The 20,049-nt window shown below is 31.3% G+C and overlaps 2 protein-coding genes and 1 pseudogene across 3 annotated transcripts in view; 1 reads left to right on the forward strand and 2 right to left on the reverse strand.

Annotated features, from left to right (window-relative positions):
• Positions 1-14,598, reverse strand: part of LOC100254685 (protein CYSTEINE-RICH TRANSMEMBRANE MODULE 6) — a 33,327-nt gene extending 18,729 nt beyond the window's left edge. Inside the window, exons 1-3 of one of the 2 annotated variants that reach the window (XM_059736059.1) lie at positions 14,463-14,598; positions 14,139-14,298; positions 13,946-14,027 (exon numbers count right to left, since the gene is read on the reverse strand). In XM_059736059.1, the coding sequence (XP_059592042.1) occupies positions 13,982-14,027; positions 14,139-14,298; positions 14,463-14,493 (237 nt within the window). In that variant the 5' untranslated portion in view covers positions 14,494-14,598 and the 3' untranslated portion in view covers positions 13,946-13,981. Of the gene's footprint in view, positions 1-13,752; positions 14,028-14,138; positions 14,299-14,462 lie in introns of those variants that run through there. The other variant, XM_010649886.3, reaches the window with a different exon arrangement.
• LOC100241041 (berberine bridge enzyme-like 21) lies at positions 3,292-5,027 on the reverse strand (annotated as a pseudogene).
• Positions 14,599-16,802: 2,204 nt separating the features above from the next.
• On the forward strand, positions 16,803-17,855 carry LOC100259788 (protein CYSTEINE-RICH TRANSMEMBRANE MODULE 9). The gene is made up of 3 exons (XM_002270504.5): positions 16,803-17,029; positions 17,135-17,288; positions 17,632-17,855. The coding sequence occupies exons 1-3, from the start codon at positions 17,005-17,007 to the stop codon at positions 17,675-17,677; spliced, it is 225 nt and encodes a 74-aa protein (XP_002270540.1). The 5' UTR covers positions 16,803-17,004; the 3' UTR covers positions 17,678-17,855.
• Positions 17,856-20,049: the final 2,194 nt, after the last annotated feature.

A 20,049-nucleotide genomic window follows, 5' to 3' on the forward strand; every position in this document is an offset into this window, starting at 1 on the left:
TTTGTTTTTTTAACTTGTACCAGATGAAAGATTTTTACTCACCATAATAGCTGAAATGGATCCAAGTTTGATTGGAGTAGGAATTGATCGTTGAGAGGTGAGAATTAATTAGGAGGTTTTTTAGAATTAGACTTGCATTCTTGCCCAATGAAATTATGGCTTTTACTTTCATAATCATTCTATTTTGCTTGGTATTCATGTGAGCATGCAAACTATAGGGAAATTAAAATAGTTTTCATGCCTTTTTCATAAGTTTGACATTAAACTACACATTGGGAATTTCAATGCAACAAAAAGGTGATTGGATACAACTTTTTAATTACTTAGATTTTCTTATATAGTTGGCTTATTGAGTCTTTAACCATAAAAATTATGATTAGAAATACACAAGTATAAAAACTTCATAATTCATGGGTGCTGGATGTTATTTTTCATAAAAGTGACTTCTCAATATTTTTACGATTCTTGAATTCTTAATGTTTTCAAAGTTGAATCCTCTCAATTATGTGTTGACATTAGTGGATGGGAACATAATACTTGCTGAATTCTCTCAATGCAAGTGCTACTTTCTCCATGCATTTCTTAAAAATGAACTAGTAGGATCAAGCAGAAGGTTAGTTATGAATAACAATTTTTTTATACTATTTTTGAACTACATACCATTTTAGAATTTTCAACATTAGTGATGACTTAATTTTATGTCATTTTCTTGAGCTTTTAGATACTTGCGAACTAGAAAACGTAAATTATCCTTATTGAAAAAATCAATTGTGGGTCCTACAATATTAGGTTCATATTGTAGTTGCATTTGGAAGTACACCCACCATAAACAAAGACATTGTCATGTTACAATTACAAAACATAGATGAAATTTAAAATGTATTGATACTAAAAGTAGTCAACATTCCCAATGCCTTTTGACTCGACAAAAGAATTGTTGCAATAGGAACAAATTGTCCTTGGTACAAAGTCATCCAACTTTTATTATATGCCAAAAGCATTGTAGATGCATTATAAGTTATTAATAAATTTTAGGTCTCGTGAGTCATTATCACAAAACTAATTTTAAAATTTTAATTTGTTTGATTTTACTTGTAACTCTCATCTGGTATCTTAATGTAGAGAGAATAGGATGCACTCTTGAATTCTATTCTCAAATTCTTAAATTGCAAGCATTTATTATTGCATCACCTATGATTTATTATTAGGCTAGAAATATTATTAAATATCATAATATTTTTTAGTCCATAAATAATGATGAATCCATTTGTTGACTAATGTGATTTTGATATTTAATTTCTGTATTGTAATTCTATGGTGTAGATTAATTTCTGATTTATTATAGATTAACAGTGATCATAGTTTTCATTAAAGAAATAACAAAAGTTGCTCAAAAAAATGGATAGTTTAGATGAAAATTTACAATCTTTTAATTTTAAATCCTTAACACAAGACATAATGCAGGGGGTGAATGTGTATGGTGCATGTTTGTTGCATTTATGGGGCTATTGGGTCAATAATATTCTGAGCAATAATATAGCATTATGATACTAAAAAATATTCCATCTTTTAAAAAAAAAAATTATTTCTAATAAAAAACAAGGGATCCGAATTTTAATGTTTTTTACTAATATAATTTAAGAGTGTTCTAGTGCATTGAGATACAGTAATTAGACAAAGTAGCTTTAAAAAGGCTATCATTCTATATGACTATTATTAGTAGTAGGAGTAGGAGGTAGTGATGTGGCTTTCTTCATGCTATCTCTTGAAGAGGAAAAGAAACACAATCTAATTATCTTTAATTTTTATTTTATTTGATTTTTCATATTTCATTCTTGTGAGTGGAAAAAAATTAAACTAACTCATTGAGTTGATAATAGAGAGTTTTTCATTTACATTAGAATAATTTAATATTGTATTTTATTTTAGAAGGAAACTAACTTTGTTTTTATTTCTTGTGAAGTTGATAATTATTATCGTTGTGATTCATGAATTTGGTGCTTTTTACGTTGCTTATTGGGAACATGTAAGTAAGTCTATTAGTTGAATGATATTAATGTATATCTACTAGCTAGGGGCTTATTTGTCTCCAGGTGGTTTTTTTTGTATGATGAATCACTAGTTCGAGATCTTTGGTTAAAGTGTGAAGAACCATTGGTTGTGGCTAAGTTGACTAAGATTGGGTTGGAAAATTCTGAACTCTTGATGCTTTTCTCAATACGACTTTCTTAAGCAAGGAGTGCTTCAATTTCTTCAACAGTCAATCCTTGAGCTTACATACATAACAAAAGTTTCATATTCTTGAGGAAGGCCTTCAAAGATTGCATCTATATGGTCTTTGGCAAAAACGCTATGGCCAACCGGGGCAAGAATATTTCTGATCTTGACGAGGTAGTCATTTACAAGTGGGTCTCCTTTCTTAGTGTTCTGCAGTTAAGTCTTTAATTGGGTTACTTTGGCTCGTACTTGGGTAGCAAAATACAGATCAAAAGTTTTCTATGTCTGGGCTGAAGTACCGCAATTCACCATGCGTGTGAGAATAGTATGAGATATGGACATAAGAATCCAAGACATGATGGGTTGATCTTGTTGTTCATAGTCTATGAACTCAGGGTTTATACGATGTTGGATTTCATCATCTTGAGATAGAAATTTTAAGGGCAACACTGAGTAATTGGAGAGAAAATGCTGCAGCTTCTGTCCTCTTAATGTTGTCAATACTTGTTTCCTCCAAACCAGGAAATTGTTGTTGTCCAATTTGAATGAGATTGGGTGGGGAAAGGAGACAGGTAAAAAACTGGTGGCTCTTGAGATGTCTCCCATGGTGGACATGGAAGAGATTTCCATGACTAAGACAGAACCTGCCTTGATACCATGTTGAAAGAAGAGAAAGAAATGAAAGGAGAGGAGAGATATATGAAAGAAAAAATATTGCAGGGGGCTTTTGTATGTCATCAGTATGTTTTCAGGGTATATCTCAAGAGTAAGTTCTTCTATCACTTGTAACTACTTAAGGAATTGGTTTCATCATAAAAGGAACTAACCATGCATTAGAGGTAAGATGTAGTTGTATCTAATTCTCTCTAACAATATTAAAATACGGAACTATTGCTTTTAAATGCACTTTTAATAGAGATGCTACTAGCAAAAGTAATACAGATGCTACTAACAAGGGTATGTAGATAACAAGTTTAACACGGGTAGGTATACATTAAGAGCTCTTTTGATAAAATTTCTCAAATGGATATAGAAACAGATACAGGCTCTTGAGAAACAATGACACAAGAGGTATTATCTAATAAGGGCAAGAACCATATATATTGATAATAAGGAGCCAAATTTATTTCTCTAGTCAAGCAATGACCCAACTCAAAGCTTTCTTTCAATCAATGTCCCTTTGATATGGAAGAGGTGGGATGCTTTGTTCATACCTGAAAAAATTCTGAGGGTCCACAGCAGTCTTCACTTTCACCGACCTGTCAAAATTGTTCATAAAGTACTTAACCCCATATACCTTACCTTCTTGGTAGCTATCTTTACCATTGTGGCTAATACTAATATCAATATCTCTATAGTTGAGATATGAACCTCTAGGGGACCTGGACACAAGTGGGGTCATGTAGCTATAAACCTCTCTTATCAAGTTCACATACTTCTTGTCTGCTTCTGATCCTTCTTCATGCCAATTCACTGAGTACTGGATCTTGAATATGTTCCCAGAGCGATGTGGGAAGGGGGTTTCAGATGAGGGGATTTCACTCATTCGCCCTCCGTATGAATTGAACACCATCCTGTTTTGCCTAATTCAATCATCTTCTTCCACAGCCCTTCTAGACCATCCTTGGATATGGGTTTCTGCACGTGGTCTGACTTCGCTTTAAAGTATTTCTCTGACTCTAGGGTCCGGTTTAGCAGAACATTCACTGATGTTCCGTTATTGAAATTAGCCCAGTAGAGGACTGATTCAATCCAGCTCATTTCCATGAAGTCCTCTTTCTTTAACCCTAATTCTGGGAAATCCTTGTTCATCACTGAAACGAGACGGGTCGCGTCTCCAAGAAACAGTGATATGAAGGTTTCCCTAACAGTCTTGGAGCTTTTTTGAGCCTTGGCGGATCCATTGTCACTCTTCACCATGATAGGTTGGAGGAGAAGCCTCATGAAAAGATCATTATCGATCTTGTCAGTGATGTGCTGCCACTGATAGACTAGGTCAGTGGCGTTTTGGGCCAGGGTCTTCTCGACCCGAAAAACTGTAACAATTTCGGGCACTCGGACAAGCTTGACCTTATATGACAATATGACTCCAAAGCTAGCTCCGCCACCTCCTCTGATGGCCCAAAAGAGGTCTTCTCCCATGGACTTTCGATCGAGAATGCTGCCATTAACATTGATTATCTGGGCATCCACAATATGATCAATAGAGAGTCCATGTTTTCGCAACATATTACCATAGCCTCCACCACTCAAGTGCCCGCCTACACCCAGAGTGGGGCAAACCCCAGCTGGAAATCCATGGACACTGCTTTTCTCCCAAATTCTATAGTAGAGTTCTCCTAGGGTTGCACCCGCTTGAACCCAAGCAGTTTCATCAGTGATATTCACGTTGATGGACCGAAGATTGAACATATCAAGGATGAAAAATGGGATATCAGAGACATAAGATAGGCCATCGTAGTCGTGGCCACCACTTCGGATTTTTAGCAGTATGCCAATGTCTCTAGAGCAAATTATGGCCGCCTGGACTTGGGATTCATCCGAGGGGGTGACAATGATCAAGGGTTTGGGCGTGGAAGATGTGTTGAACCGTTCGTTTCGGATATAAGATCGAAGCACATTAGTGAATGAAGAATTTGTTTGGGCGTAGACTATTGATGAAGCTTGGTGAGATGGGGCTGAATGGTTTGATAGGCATTGAACAAAGGTATCATATACTGAATCTGAAGCTGCATATGATGAAACAAGAAGAAAACCAAGAAGTAGCAGACGAAAGGAAGACCTTGACATCTCCATTTCTTCAAGAGACAGTTTATTTTTTATTTAATATATTTTTTGTCTGTTGATAGACCCACTAACTTGTATGATTAGTAGTGATAGTCTCGTAGACCTCAAAAGATGGCAAGCTCATATTCACTTAATTTTATATGGAATGAAAAGGTGTGAATTTTGATTTTTGTCAAGTTTTGTTAATGGAGAAAGATAAGTAAATAACAGTTATTGTTATTTGATTCTCCATTTTCATAATCTTTTTAAGAAAAATAATTTTTTTCTTACATTTTTTGTTTATCTTTTCCATGGTATCTAAATATAAAAAGTAAATTTTTAAATATTTTTCCTTTTTTTTTTAAAAAAAAAATACTTTTTATGGACAGAAAAACATAACTAAATTCATCCTATTTATAATTTGTAGATAATCCTTATGATATTCCAAAGATGTTTTATAGATAAACTTCCAAAAAAAAGTTTTTGCCTTCCAAATTATCTTTTAATAATTTTAAATTATCTAATCCTATAAAATACAACCTTTTTTCTAAACCTATAAAATAAATCAAGTTTTTTGTCTTCTAACCTTGGCATAGTTGGTTGCATGGTTTTGCTTTGTAATTTTATTTTCCTACAAACCAAACCATAGAAATTAATAAATAATGACATAGTGTTTCTGATTGATTGATTTATTTATTTTTAAAGACTTAACAAATCTAGTTCGAAAAAATATATTTAAGAAGCACCCAATAATAATAATAATAATAATAATAATAATAATAATAATAATAATAATAAACATCAAGAAACAATTTTAATCTTTTAAGAATATTAAGGATTTTAGAAAGTGTTTGTAATATTTTTAATACTTAAATTTTTTTATCATTAAAGTGTTAGAATGATTAAAAACTTTTTTTCAAACTACTACCAAACACTCTCAACATGATTACAAGAATTTCATAAAATGTATCATCAACACTTTAAACAAGATAAATCAAATTCAATTTAGGTGATTAACAAAACAACTATACTTTATGTGCAGTTTCACTATTTTCACTCAAGCAACATGACAAAGTTTATGAATTAAAAATGTATCAAAAAAACATACGGGGAAACACTCACATGCTCAATCACACTAAAAGTCCATTTGGTAGTGATTTTAGGGAGTGTTTTTAATTTTTTTAACACTTTAAAACATGTATCATTTAAGTATTAAAAATGTTAGAAATATTTTCTTAAATCACTACCAAACAAAATGTTTCCTATAAGAGAACAGGAAAATGTTAAGATACCTCGTGGTTGTAATAGAACAAAAAATTCAAGTATAGACATATATGGATAAAGATTAATTTGGACCGGCCAACAATGATACAAATGAATGAAACTAAGATAAATAAGTACAAACAACCGAAATTATAACATCATATGATTGGTAATGCATTTTCGACAAATGCCATAAAAAAAATACAATTTTTTTTTAGAGTAGCCAAACAGTAAGCATAACAAAGAACAACATATGAAGTACTTTTGACATATATAGCATTAAAGCCAACAGCTCCATCACATGGAATGGAACATTATAATATGTATGAGTAACACCTGCGTTCTAACTTATGGTTGCGCCTATTAAACCCCCCAAAAGTTCAATGTCATTGCCTTAGAAAAGGTCTACATCCTTCCAGAATCGCAATCACTTGATTCTAAGGAATTGAGACATTGAATGGATCAATTCCCAAATGAACTCCTGGTGCAATATGATTCCCAAACTTATAATTGGTTCTAGAAACAGCCATATATATATATATATATATACTAGTACGTGGAGATATGCCATTGACGCATGTGGTTGATATTGTTATCATAATTTAATTATTTTTTTCATTGTTACTAGGATAAAAATGGCTCACCTCTAAGTCATAAATTTATTATATAAAAATTAAAATTAATATATGCATTCATTTATCATATTTATATAAATTTTTATTTAATTATTGTTTCAATAAAATTATTTAAATCAAAATTTATTATGATGACTTAAATATCAAATCATTTAATGTTTAAAAATTATTTTAAATTACTCATTTTTAATAATTAATAAAGAATGGTATTATATTTTTAAAATTAGTATCATTGAATAAATTTTTTAATACAAATATTAAAATTTCGTTTTATTCACTAAAAAGTAATTATTTTTGCATAAGTTAGTATGTGATACAGGTAAAATTCAGCAGAAGAAATAATGCTTTAAAAGATAATTAGTAATAATGAAGAGGTTTTTTAGATATAAAATTTTTACAATATATGTAATAGAAAATTTCTAAATTATTCTAAAGTTTTTATATTGTTCATAAGGCTATAAAATAATTGAAAATATCTAAAATTTATCTTAGAAGATGGTGGTTTGAGAACAAATGATGTGTGTACGGAATTTTAAAATTTTGTTTTTTTTAATGAGCAGTTTCGACTAGGCCATGATCTCTCTACTCAAAACATCAACTCTTAAGCAAGGAAAACAGAGTAATTCCCCCTCAACCACTCAAGGCTGTGTTTGGTTGGAAAAATGTGAAGATAAATAGGAGAAAAAAAAAAAAAAAAAGCTTGGGGAAGGTGGGTTGGGCGTATCGGTCACTGCTACTCCCTCTACTGGTTTGATTGATTCATTTATGTTTTGGCAAAATTTTCTTTCCACAAGACCATCAATTTAAACATATCATTTTCATTCCAACTTTTCAATAGTTTGTCAAATGACAAAGAGTGAATCTTAGAGCTTGTTTGGTAACTGTTTTATGGTATTTTGTAAAATAAAAGTCTGTTTAGGAATTGAAGTTTTTAAAAACATAAAACAGAAAATAGTTTCTAGTTGCCAAGTGTATTTTCTCAGTTTTTTTCTTTATTACGGAGAACATAAATTTGTTTTCGAAAATAGTCACCAAACAAACCCTTAGACTCCATTTGTGAGTTTTCTCATAAAACAATTTTTGAAAATAGTTTTGAGGATGGTTTTGTAATGATTTGCTTATTTCTATATAGATATTGTTTGTTTTAAGTTAAGTAAATTTTCTTAATTTTAAAACATGTTTATATTATTAAAATGAGTTTACTACATATATAGTGTCAAGAACTTTTTTTCTTATTAAATACGAGATATCACAATCACAGCTAATAAAGAACATAAAATTATTCTTATATCCATGGTATTATAGGGACCATATGGATAAATAAACATCTTTGAAGGGGTAGGACAAATAAAAAGTCTATTTGACAATGATTTTAATAAGCGATTTTAATTAAAGAAGTATTTTTTTTTTAACTCATATGTTCGACAAAATTTATGAAACACTTAAAAATTTGAAAAATAACTTGTAGTATTGAAAAATCGCTTATAGTATTTTATGAAGAAACACTTGATAGATAAGTGATGTTCTTGAAAACACTTTAAGTATTAACATTTTTAAACACATTAAGAATGCGTTTGGTAGTAATTTTATAAAGTATTTTTAGTTTTTTTTATACTTTAAAGATAAAAATTTTCAAGTGTTAAAAAGATTAGAAACACTTCCTATAGAATCTATTCGATAATGTTTCTACTCAATATGTTTTTAGTAAAAATGTTTTCTTTTAGAAATGTTTTTCTTAATAAATACTATGAATTATTTTTCAGATTTTTAAAAGCGTTTCTTAAATCTTGTTAAACACATAATTTTTTTTTTTTCAAAAACACTTTTTAAACTAAAGATTCATTTTCTAAAATCATTACTAAACAAACTCTTAAAGCATTGTACAAGAGTCAAATATAAAATATCAAATGATATATTTCCTTCCGTATACATATTCGTGTTAAACTCAATAGCTTTTTATGACTTTAAAATACGTTTACATGACTAAGAATAATTTTTTTTTGTTTTCCCGACCTAAAAATTCATTTTCAGTTCTAAAAACAAAATGTTTTCAACAAAGGTTTTGAAATTAAGAGGATCATTTTCATGATTCCTTTCCCTAAAAATTTTAAATATGTGCACCCAATCCGTACATGTCATTTAATTTTCAACGGCATCTTCCATATTTCCAAATAGTAAGAACTAAGAAGTGGTCTTTAATACCAAGATCCAACTTCATAAGACACCGTAATGTTACTGTCAAAATATCATAGGATACTGAAATTCCTTTGAAAAGAACCTCTACACAGCTTACAGTGACTTGGGAAATCCGAAGCCTGGAGTGGCATACACAGACAGAAAAACCTTGAATAAATTCCAAACTTGAAGTCCAAAATTGAGACCAGACCCAGATGAAATTGTAATTGTTGATAGGCTATCGCTGCCGGCATCGCCTGCACACACATATTGAAACCATCTACAATGGTGATAGGGCATGGGGGTGGGTAGTGGGTCCAAAGATTTAATTTTTAGTGTGGAAAAATATAGGGGTGTTGACTGGGAAGTTTGATTTTTCGAGGGCGGTGAGTGGCCCATTGTCTTTAAATTTGGCTTGACTTCATCCAACTTCCTACCTAATGCTGCCTGCCACTTGGGCCTCCGACAAATGCACCAACAACCTGGTTTCAAGAACACGTCAATATAAGCATCTTCTCCATGATATTTAGTTACCCCTCTTACTTTGACACCTTGTATATTTTGCCTTCTCACGTGTAGAAGTTAATATTTTGTCTCCTAGATATAAAATGCAACGAAAAACAATTAATGTCCAAGTTCGAAGTTGTCATACTTTACAACTATATTCGAATATCACAAATCGTCATACAAGTGTTTTCCTAAAATCAAAAATCAAAATTAAAAGCTACTATATTTTAAAAGTATTTGAGAAACTTCACTTTGATGTTACAAATTCAAAGTTAATTCTACATAATTTCAAATGTCGAAATTGGAGTATAAAAAAAGACAATCATTTTTATACCTTGGAAATCGTCTTGTCTTTGTGATTACTACTTTGGAAATCGTTTTGCCTAATCACACTTGAAATATAATTATTAGTTTTAAACCTTGTTTTGTTATCATCAAAACTGATATTAATCAAACCTAGGTTTCACACATTGTATGTCCTTTCCAATGTGTAACGATGCACATTAGTACACTCATCATAGAAAACTCATCCTAATGACTAAAACAAGTCATTCATCCAATTAGAAGTTAGTACACCACAACCTTAGCTAGATTGCCTAAGTTAATGAACTAAGTACAAATAACTCATTGATCTTGCAAAGAACCTATGACTTATATCTTTCATACAACTTCTTATGCACTCAAGTTATGTACAACACAAGTGATGCAGGTATAAATGCCCAACATAAATAATGTAGAGATAGAATAATGCAAGAAAACTAAAATCATAATATAAATATTAATGAATTTCATCAACTGTTATATCATGTCATGCTTTTAAGGGTTCTATCCCAACAGTAAATACATAAAGTTGCAGAAGAGCTACTAAATGGTTTATATAGACTAGATTAATTGAGTAATTGGAGCCCAACAAAGCTAATTAATCAATTAGGACTCAAATGGCTAGTTTAAGTGACCTAAGCCTAAGATGAAGTCAAGTTATTTAAGCCAATTGGAAGCCTATATAAATCCCCCACCCCTTAGTTTAATACTTCACTACTAACAGTCTCGTCTTCCTATTCACTCTAAAGAGAAAAGAACCCTGGCCATCAAGAGGATTCCATTCTTCTAATGTCAAGATTCGAAAAGAACTATTGGCAAAAGGTGATTGAGTTTTAAAGATCTATAGTGTATTTGGCTCATCTTCACAAATAAGAATTGATGTGGGAATATCCAAATCTAAGGCAAAACACATCTTTCTAGATCTAAAATTCTTTATTACCTATATGCTTCCTTTGTATATGGATCTACAGAGCCTTAGGATATTTATGCATGCACTTTAATAATCTAAGGATAGGAATAGAGAAATCCAAATATTCCTTATAATAGTAATTGATGCATGTGCTCTTGAACCTATCTAGGGTGAAGCTACTCTCAATTCTATCGATCTACGCCATTACTTTTACTCCATCTACATCAATAATTCTCACAACCAAAATCCTTTTGAGTGTCTCTTTGGTGTGCCTCTTAAAGACTACATATATAAGCTTAAAAGTGCTTGGTTGTACCTATTTTGTTTTTCTTTAGCCCCATGAATATTATAATAAATGTGATGTCTTACATCTCTTAGGGAGAAAATTTTGGTGTTAGCCCATAATAACATCAAACATAAACCACAAAGATGTTTAGTACCTTAATATAGGATGCAACAATTTCATGTATGGTAAAAAGGAATGGTTTTCACAATTAGATGAATTAGTCAAAGAGGAAGTTAATTTTGGAAATAAATCAAAGTTAATTGTTTTCACCATAGCTTCCATCTAGTATGTATCACATACACTAGGACACTCACTATGGGAAAACCATTCTAATGACCAAGTAAATCATCCCTCCAATTAAAAGATAGTGCACTACAATCTCAGATGAATTACCCAAACCCATTAATCAACTATGAACAACTCATCACTCTGCAAGGAATCTTATGACTTGGATCTTCTATACAACTCCTAATGCACCCAAATCATGTACAATGCAAGTGATGTAGAGCTTATATGCTCAAATATCCAATTAATACAAAATAGATAAAGGGAAACCAATAGACATAAATAAATAAATTTATAAATGAATCTTTATTTGTTATATCATGTCATACTTTTTAGGGCTCAATTTCAGCAACATAGTTTTTCAAAAGTATCCTTTTAAGAACATACTTGACATAAGTCAAATTATAGTGATGATGTAATTGTTATATGCCTTTATGTGGATGATTTAATTTTTATAGGAAATTGTGAACAAATGTTTGAAGATTTCAGAGAGGCGATGACACAACAATTTGAGATGTCAGATTTTGGATTAATGTCTTATTCTCTTAAAATCAAGGTCTAATAAATGGATGATGGTATCTTTATCTCACAAAAGATATATGTTGAGGACATTCTAAAATGATGGAAAATGGAATCATCATCAACATTTGTCTCCCATTGTAAAGGGATTAAAGATGAAAAAAAAAACATTGAAGAATTAGTAAATACCATATACTTCAAGGGCAAACTAGAAAGTCTTTGTTATTTGACTTTTATTATTCCAGCTATTGTTTGTGGAGTGGGAATTATCGGTCAATTTATGAAAAAATTGTTTGACTTTGCAAGATGTTTACTCAATTATAACATGACAAAAAAAAGGTCATACAAGGATTTTGTGTACGTATTAATAAGCCTATTTTACTACATTGACAAAAAAATTGATGTCTCATGGTAAAAGCAAATACATAATTACTAAGTTTCATTATATTAGGGAATTGTGAAAGATGGTGAGATTGAGGATGAGTTTTCTATATCAAAAGATCAAACTGCACATAGCCATTAAAGGCAAATGTGTCTAGGAAGTTGAAGATAATACTTAATGTGATTGACTTTAAAGGTTGACTTAAAGGAGGTGTTGTTGAAATTACTAATCTGACTTAAAAACAAATTAAAAGAATTTTAAGAATTTAAGAAAGTTTAGAGATTGTTATGAATTTAATTAGGTTTCTTATGCCAATAAGGACTCCTAATTTGATTATGAATTAGAGTCATAGTGCAAGTATAATTAGTTTATTATAAATATATATTTATTATTACATTGAAAAAAAATAGACAAAACAAAATGAAATAAAATAGATTTTTGTAAATTATTATCAATACCCAATCCGTGTGGGTTCCAACAAAATTTACCATCTTGGAATCAATATGACAGCTCTGATTTGCTCTTTACAAATATGTCAAAACATAAGAAGGAAAATCATTATACCAAATCCTCTTGCACTTAAACAAATTCTTTTTTTAAGCTAAAGCATCAACTAAGGGTCTCCAACGGGCCGGGCCGGGCTGTAAATAGGAGGCCCGCGGCCCAGCTTTGGCCGGACCTATGTCAACGGGCCGGGCCGAGCTAAAATGCTAGGCCCGCGGCCCGGCCTATGAGCCCGCGGGCTAGCGGGCTGGCGGGCCAGGCCGCGGGCTTTTTTAAATAAGCCAAAATGACTTTTAAATAAAGGAAGGAAGAGGGGGGGATTCGAACCCCTCCCCTCAAGCTTAAATTTCAAGGCTCTAACCAACTGAGCTACATTTCTTTTGTGCTTATTAAATGAGTTAGTTATATATATATAAAAATATAGTATATTATTTTTTTAAAAAAAATTAAAGGCGGGCCTACGGGCCGGGCCGGGCCGGCCCGCCCATAAACGGGCTTGGGCCGGGCTTTAGCCCGTCGGGCCGGGCCAGGCCTAAAGCGGGCCACGGGCTTTTTGGAGACCCCTAGGCCATCAACCAACCTACTACCCCTTATATATGCATATACGCTATTATAATTTAAACTTTCAAAATCATATAAAAAATACAACTTTGGTTCATTCTTTTAACAGTGCAGAAATACAGATTCATATCATGTGATATCTCTTAGGTGATAGCGAAAAATTATTTTGAAAATTAATTTTGTCAAGCTCCAACCGGAGGATCTTTGGAAATTTTGCCTAGTATCCATGACGTGGATGTGCAATCTGCTACAACACCATTTTTAACCTTTTTCTTTCTTTCCTTTCTGTTTTTTTATGGCTGAGGATCCTAATATTCATAGTACTTTTGAAAAGCTCGAGTTTCAGAATTCCATATGGAAGGTCCCAGAACGTTCTAGAACATCTCGTGGCATCATTGAATGGTACAATGAATCAAATGAATTTCGTAAACCAAATCAATTAACACTAAAATAATAATAATAGTAATAACATCAAATATAAGAATACAAGAGTGAACAATCAATCGAGTAATCCCCTTGCTCACACAATAATAATCCAGTCTCTACACTCTAAAGAGGAAAATGAAAACTACACAAAAGAATATGTATTAAATATATGAACTCTCTCTCTCTCTCTCTCTCTCTCTCTCTCTCTCTCTCTGGTTGAATCCTCAGAAACAAGCGTCCAAGAGACAGCAGCAACACAAGGCAGCACAGCTGCACATCATTTCCCCAAGAAATCAAGTTCATTAGTCTCCATCTATATATGTGTACACATATATATAGAACAAAGAAAAAAAACTAAGAAATATAGAGATTTATACATACCATCCTTTCAAGAAGCCATCACCCCTGGCCTTGGTCTCCACTGCAGCTGGGTTCTGAGGGTAGTCATGACCATGTTTCATGGGATAACCGACTGGCGGAGGAGCCACATAAGGCCCTGCAGGGTATGCAGTGGCTGCAGGTTGTGGAGGATACCCTGCTACTGCAAATTCATATCCAATCCAACATTCATATTAACTTCATAATTAACTACATAAATGCAAGAAACTTGAACCATGATAAATTGGAGACTCCACTTCTAAGAAACCATTTCCAAGTAACCAAATGCAGTTAAAAGAAAAAGGTGAAAGATGGAAGAGAAGTTACCTGAAGGCTGTTTTTGATGAGGGTAACTCATTTTAATTTGAACAATGCTTAATCCTCACAAACTTATGAAAAAGGAAAAAGGAGAGACCAGAAGCTATAGAGAAGAAGATGAAAAAGTTGTGTGGAAGAATGATTGATAACAATAGTATATATAGAAGGAAAAAAAAAGTGGATTTGGAGAAGGTTCGTCGTATTTTGAAAACACCGCGTCAGGAAGAACAAAAAGAGGACTAGACGAAGGAATTAGTTGTTCACATACAAAATATACTACACGGTTGCCTTGGTCTTGGCGGTGTACGTGGTCTCCGCGTGAGTCCCTTGGCTTCGGAGATGTTTCCCTGGGCCATGAGCACTTTATTGCTTCCTTCAGCCAAGCTTTAAGACCATTTGGGGTCCGTTTGATTCTACTTTTTAAGCTTAATAAAATTTCATATCTTTGCTTGGATGATTTTAATAAAAGTATTTTTTATTTGGAAAAAAAAAAAAAACAAAAAACAAAACAAAACCGAAGTAACCTGTTTGGTTGCTGTTTTTTTTAAATTGTTATGAAAAACAGTTTTTGAGAATAGTGTTTAAAAATAGTTTTTTGTGTTTTCAGAAAATAAGAACTGAATTCTATAAAACAGTTTTTGCTCTCAAAAATAAAAAAATTTGTTTGGTTGAGTTAATAAAAAAGTTTTTTAGAATAAGTAAAAAAAAAAACATATTTGAAAGTTATTTTTTTTAATTAATAAAAAATTTTCTTCCATTAACTTGATATTATAAATATATAAATAATTTCGATATACACAATTCATTTAAATTAAAAAAAATTATTCCATTTTGAAATTTTTACATTAGCTATAACTTTCTTAAACAAATAATAATTTTGTAACCATGTGTAAGTATATTAATTTCAATAATTTAAAGAAGAAGAAAGAGTTTATGGGTGGGGGTGTAGTAGTTGGAGACCTCACCTTTGTGGAAATATAAAAAAACAATTAGGAAAACATAAAAAGAAAGAAGAGAAAACACAAAAAATGATCTATTATTTAAATAGTAAAAAAACAATGAAAACATCTTTTTATTGTTCTCAAAAAAGTAGTTTTTGAGAACACGAAAAACACAAAAAAAAAAAAAACACACCCCTTTTTCCAAATAAGTTTTTTATGTTTTTTGTTATTAATAACAGAAAACATGAACCAAACAGACTTTAAATTTCCAGATTTTTTTTTCTTTTTTTTTTTGGGTGGTTTGGGCTTATTAAGAAGTTATTTTATAGTACCAAAATTACTGGTTTTTAAAATAATGAATTTAACTTCACTATCAATGTTATTTTAGTTAAAGCCCTTATGAGATATCTTCTAACTTAAGATTTTAAAATAGAAAAATAAGTTCAAGTAATTACAATAGTATTGGGGTGAATGTACTATTAAAAAAAATACTTTTATTATAAAGAAATAAAATTTAATATTTTTAGAAAAAATTTAGTAAAAATATGGGTCACATTTTAAAATTTTGCCCTAACACATTTAAATATTATTTTTACCTTTCAAATTTTGGGTTATGGCATATATTATTATTATTAATTTGAATTTGATCGATATTTATGGGTGTAATGATCAACCCACTCATTTAGGAATGAGAAATTTTATTTACCAAACTAATATGGAGTCAAATGAATTATTAATATTTGATTTAATAAATATTAATGCATGAATCATTTCAAGATCAACTCCTATTGCTTTTAAATTTATCCATCGGACAAAAATCATCTTCATGGATAAAGATATCTACTAATTGGACATATATATGATTTGTTCATTGAATGATGTGATGAAAGGATTCCACTTGTCCGCCACTTTGTACCAAACTTTTAGATATTTTTCAATAATTTATTGATTCCATCATATGTTAAAAATTAATTAATTTATCTATAATCTTCTATATTTATATTCATCATGTGCCATGCACTAGGACAAAATGAAATGCATCTTTGCAAGCTTAAGTTGTCAAGCTGTTTAAAATTTTTGCCAAAGCATCCATGATGTCGATGGGCAGTCCACTCCAAAATTAGAGGACCACACCTGACCCTTTGTTTGGAGGCTAAGGGTTTTGCCTAGCAAGCCCTGAGAACCTCATATTTGAAAAGCCCAGATTTCAAAATTACGTGTTGAATGTCCTAGAACCTTCTAGAACCTTCTAGAACCTTCTAGACCCTTTGTTTGAATGTCCTTTCTTATGGGAAAAAAGCATTCGTTGCTTCCTAAGGTGGGTTAGGACTTGCAGCCTACCACGCGTATGCGCCACGTGCCGAGCACCAAAAAAAGGAACGGTGTCGTTTCGTGTTGCGTTTAAACAACTACTTCTTGTTTCCCACGCGGTGTCGCCGCCCTTGCCCGCTGCTGCTTGTTCGAAGAGCTGCTGCACCGTCTTTCTTTGGTTTGTATATATAGAGAGAGTTGTATACCCATAACCCAGCAGACAGTCTCTTCATTATCATCTTTCCAAACTTAATTCTTCATATTCGCTGATCTCGTTGTGTCTTCTTCCATTGAAAAACATGAGTCACTCACACCAGGCTCCAGGTATTTTTTTTCTTCTTTTTTTTCCCAGTTTTAGATTGAAGGAAAATGGAGGGGAAAGGCTAGGAAGTGATGATGATAATAACATATATATGAATGTTGTTGCAGAAGTGTATCCTCCACCACCATCCACAGCATACCCATCATCAGGACCATATGTGGCTCCACCCCCAGCTGGCTATCCCATGAAAGATGCTCCCAACCCCCAAAATCCTCCTCCAGTTGAAACCAAGTCCAGGGGTGAGGGCTTCTGGAAAGGATGGTATGTGGAAACTGGAAACCTCTATATATTTATCTCTGATATTCAGCTTGTTGCTTTGAAAGGGCAGAACCATACTTGTCTAAACTTTTCAAACTTAAAAAAAAAAAAAAAAAATCCCCAACAATAATTCTTATCTTTCTAAACATATGGTTATATATGAACTTGGGTCTTTTTGAAAAATTGCTTAATGTTTGATATTAGAAAAAGAAAAGAAAATCTATACATTTATTTTTGGGATGTATTACTTTGAATTGGTTAAGCAGATATAAAAATCTATATCTTTGATATTTTTGAAATATGAGTGGATTCATGGAGAGTAATGAATTTGATTTCTGATGTGCAGTTGTGCTGCCTTGTGTTGCTGCTGTGTCTTGGATGCTTGCTTCTGAGGATATTGAGAGAGAGTGCTTCTATACATAGGCTATACATGTATTTGTGTTCATCATTCTTCCCTTTTGATCATTTTTGGATTATTATCATAGGGTGAGCAAGGGATTATTTGATTGATTGCTCACTCTTGTATTTTCTGTATTTGATGTTGGTGTTATTATTGTTATTTGTTTAGTATTTGATTTGTCTTTCAAAATTTATTTGATTCATTTTTAGAGTACTTGATTAGTAGTTTTCATTGGTTCACGAGGGAAGCAAGAGAGGAAAAAAAAAAGGGCTTGATATTAGGGATGTAGGGATGTCAACGGGGCAAGTTCAGGACGGGTCGTTCTCATCTCAATCCCATCCCATTTATTCAAAATGATTCTCATCCTAATCCCATTTAAAAAATTAAATGGGGTGAGGGCAAGTATGATAAATTCTCATACCCTTCCTGTTTTATTTTTTTTAAAATTATTTTTAAAAATTGTAATTATAATAAAATAAATATATTTTATAAATAATTAAATTATTATATTTTTTATAACTTATTTTATTAAAAATATTTTTTATTATTTATATATTAAAAATAGCAAAATAAAAATTAAATTAAATTAATTTTAAATTTTAAATTAAATTAATTTTATATACAATCGAGGCAGGATGAGGCAATACCCAAACTTGTCCGAAACTCGTCCCAGATTTTAAAAAAATTCCTTAACCCGTTTTAAATCCGTTTATTAAAATTGAATCTCGTCCCATTATGAGCAACATGAGACGGGTACCCCAAAAAACTTGTCCCATTGTCATCCCTACCTAGGATTGCAAACCATTAAGTGGAAGCTTGAAACGTTCTCCTTTTGAAATGTCCCACATATTTGCCTTATTTCCTTCCTTACAACGATATTGGTTATTGGTTATTTATAGTTAAACGGTTTTCAAGAATTTTCTGATTTGAGTCATTGATTTGATTTCTATTTCCAAAATAAAAGAATGTGACATTTTTATCTTTTATTTTAAGCATATGAAAAAACCAATAAGTTTATAAAAAATAAATTTTAAGTATTATAAAAAAAAAATAGTATTTCATACACTTTTGGTTAAATGTACTACCTTGATCATTAATGTATCATTTTTTAATGATATAAGTACTACTATTGATCATTTCAGGTATTCCTTTTAATCGGTAAATGCATTTAAAAGTAAATTTTAAAAAATCAAATATGAATTAAATAATTTATAATTATAGTTAAGTTAATTACTATGATTGTAAAATGGGTTAATTCAAATCAAATTCGTGGTATATAAATTGTAAATGAGTTATATAGATTGACATGAATTTGATTCGAATACGATAATACTCAATTTGATGAATTTGATTCAAATACAATTATATTCAACTTAAATTTGCAAAATAAAAAAGTTTTGGATTTGAATTGTGTTCTGTCAGACTTTACCATCTCTTTACATTGGAGATGAGAATAACAAAAAAAAAAGCACAAAATGCCACCAAAAAAATGGAAAGAGTTATTTGATTAAAAGGGTTTTGATGACCCAATTTTTGAAATTTAACCTTCCACCTTTTTTTTACCTCATTTAGACAAAAATGCCCTCATTATTTTCTTATAAAAATAACCACTTTATTAAAATTTACATATAAATAATGATAAAGTGCATTTGTATCTAAATGGGTTATTTTTCAAGAAAAAAATATGGAAATTATTAGATTCATAATTTGATAATTATATAATACATTTTAACCAAATATTTCTTATTTTATTAATAATGAAATTGAACCACAAAGACTTATAATGAAGCTGTGCACCTAACTTGTTGGTTGAGGCTATCCTTATACCCCCACTCATTAGTTTCAACATTAGGTATTACTGAACTATCGTTCAATGGAACCCGCATTTTAAAAATGGCAATTTTTTTTTTCTTTCAAGTTTAAAATTTCTAAATAAGAAGTTAACAGGGGAGAAACTAACCTCTATATATTATGCTTCCAACACTGTCAACAAGAAGTTAACACTGCATCTGGGAAGAATATTCTTATAAATTGGAAATTAAAATTATGATAAGTTACAATAAATAGACAAATGACTTTACATCAAACTAATTACATTATAATTAATAATGAAGCCTTCAAAAATTTTAAAATGATCAATAAGAAAGAGATAACTTGCAGGGTCTTCGGATCCAAAGCAATTGTTATAGTATGTGACTCATATTGAGGGGCTCTTCAAATTCAAAGTAATTGTTGTAGTATGTGGCTTATATCGAGGGAAAGATACATATGAAAAAAAAAGAGGTAAATGACGGAGTGGAGCGGGGGGCAACCCCCTCCCATGGTATGGTTCAATGGTATTTTTGGAATTTTATTACCTGAGGG

Source organism: Vitis vinifera, chromosome 3 (genome assembly GCF_030704535.1).
Source record: "Vitis vinifera cultivar Pinot Noir 40024 chromosome 3, ASM3070453v1".
NCBI classification, from domain to species: Eukaryota; Viridiplantae; Streptophyta; class Magnoliopsida; order Vitales; family Vitaceae; genus Vitis; species Vitis vinifera.

Coding starts and splice junctions, on each gene's coding strand:
- LOC100259788 (XM_002270504.5), top strand. CDS start 17,005: ATGAGTCACTCACACCAGGCTCCAG. Junction 17,030..17,134: donor TCACTCACACCAGGCTCCAG/GTATTTTTTTTC, acceptor ATGTTGTTGCAG/AAGTGTATCCTCCACCACCA. Junction 17,289..17,631: donor GAGGGCTTCTGGAAAGGATG/GTATGTGGAAAC, acceptor TCTGATGTGCAG/TTGTGCTGCCTTGTGTTGCT.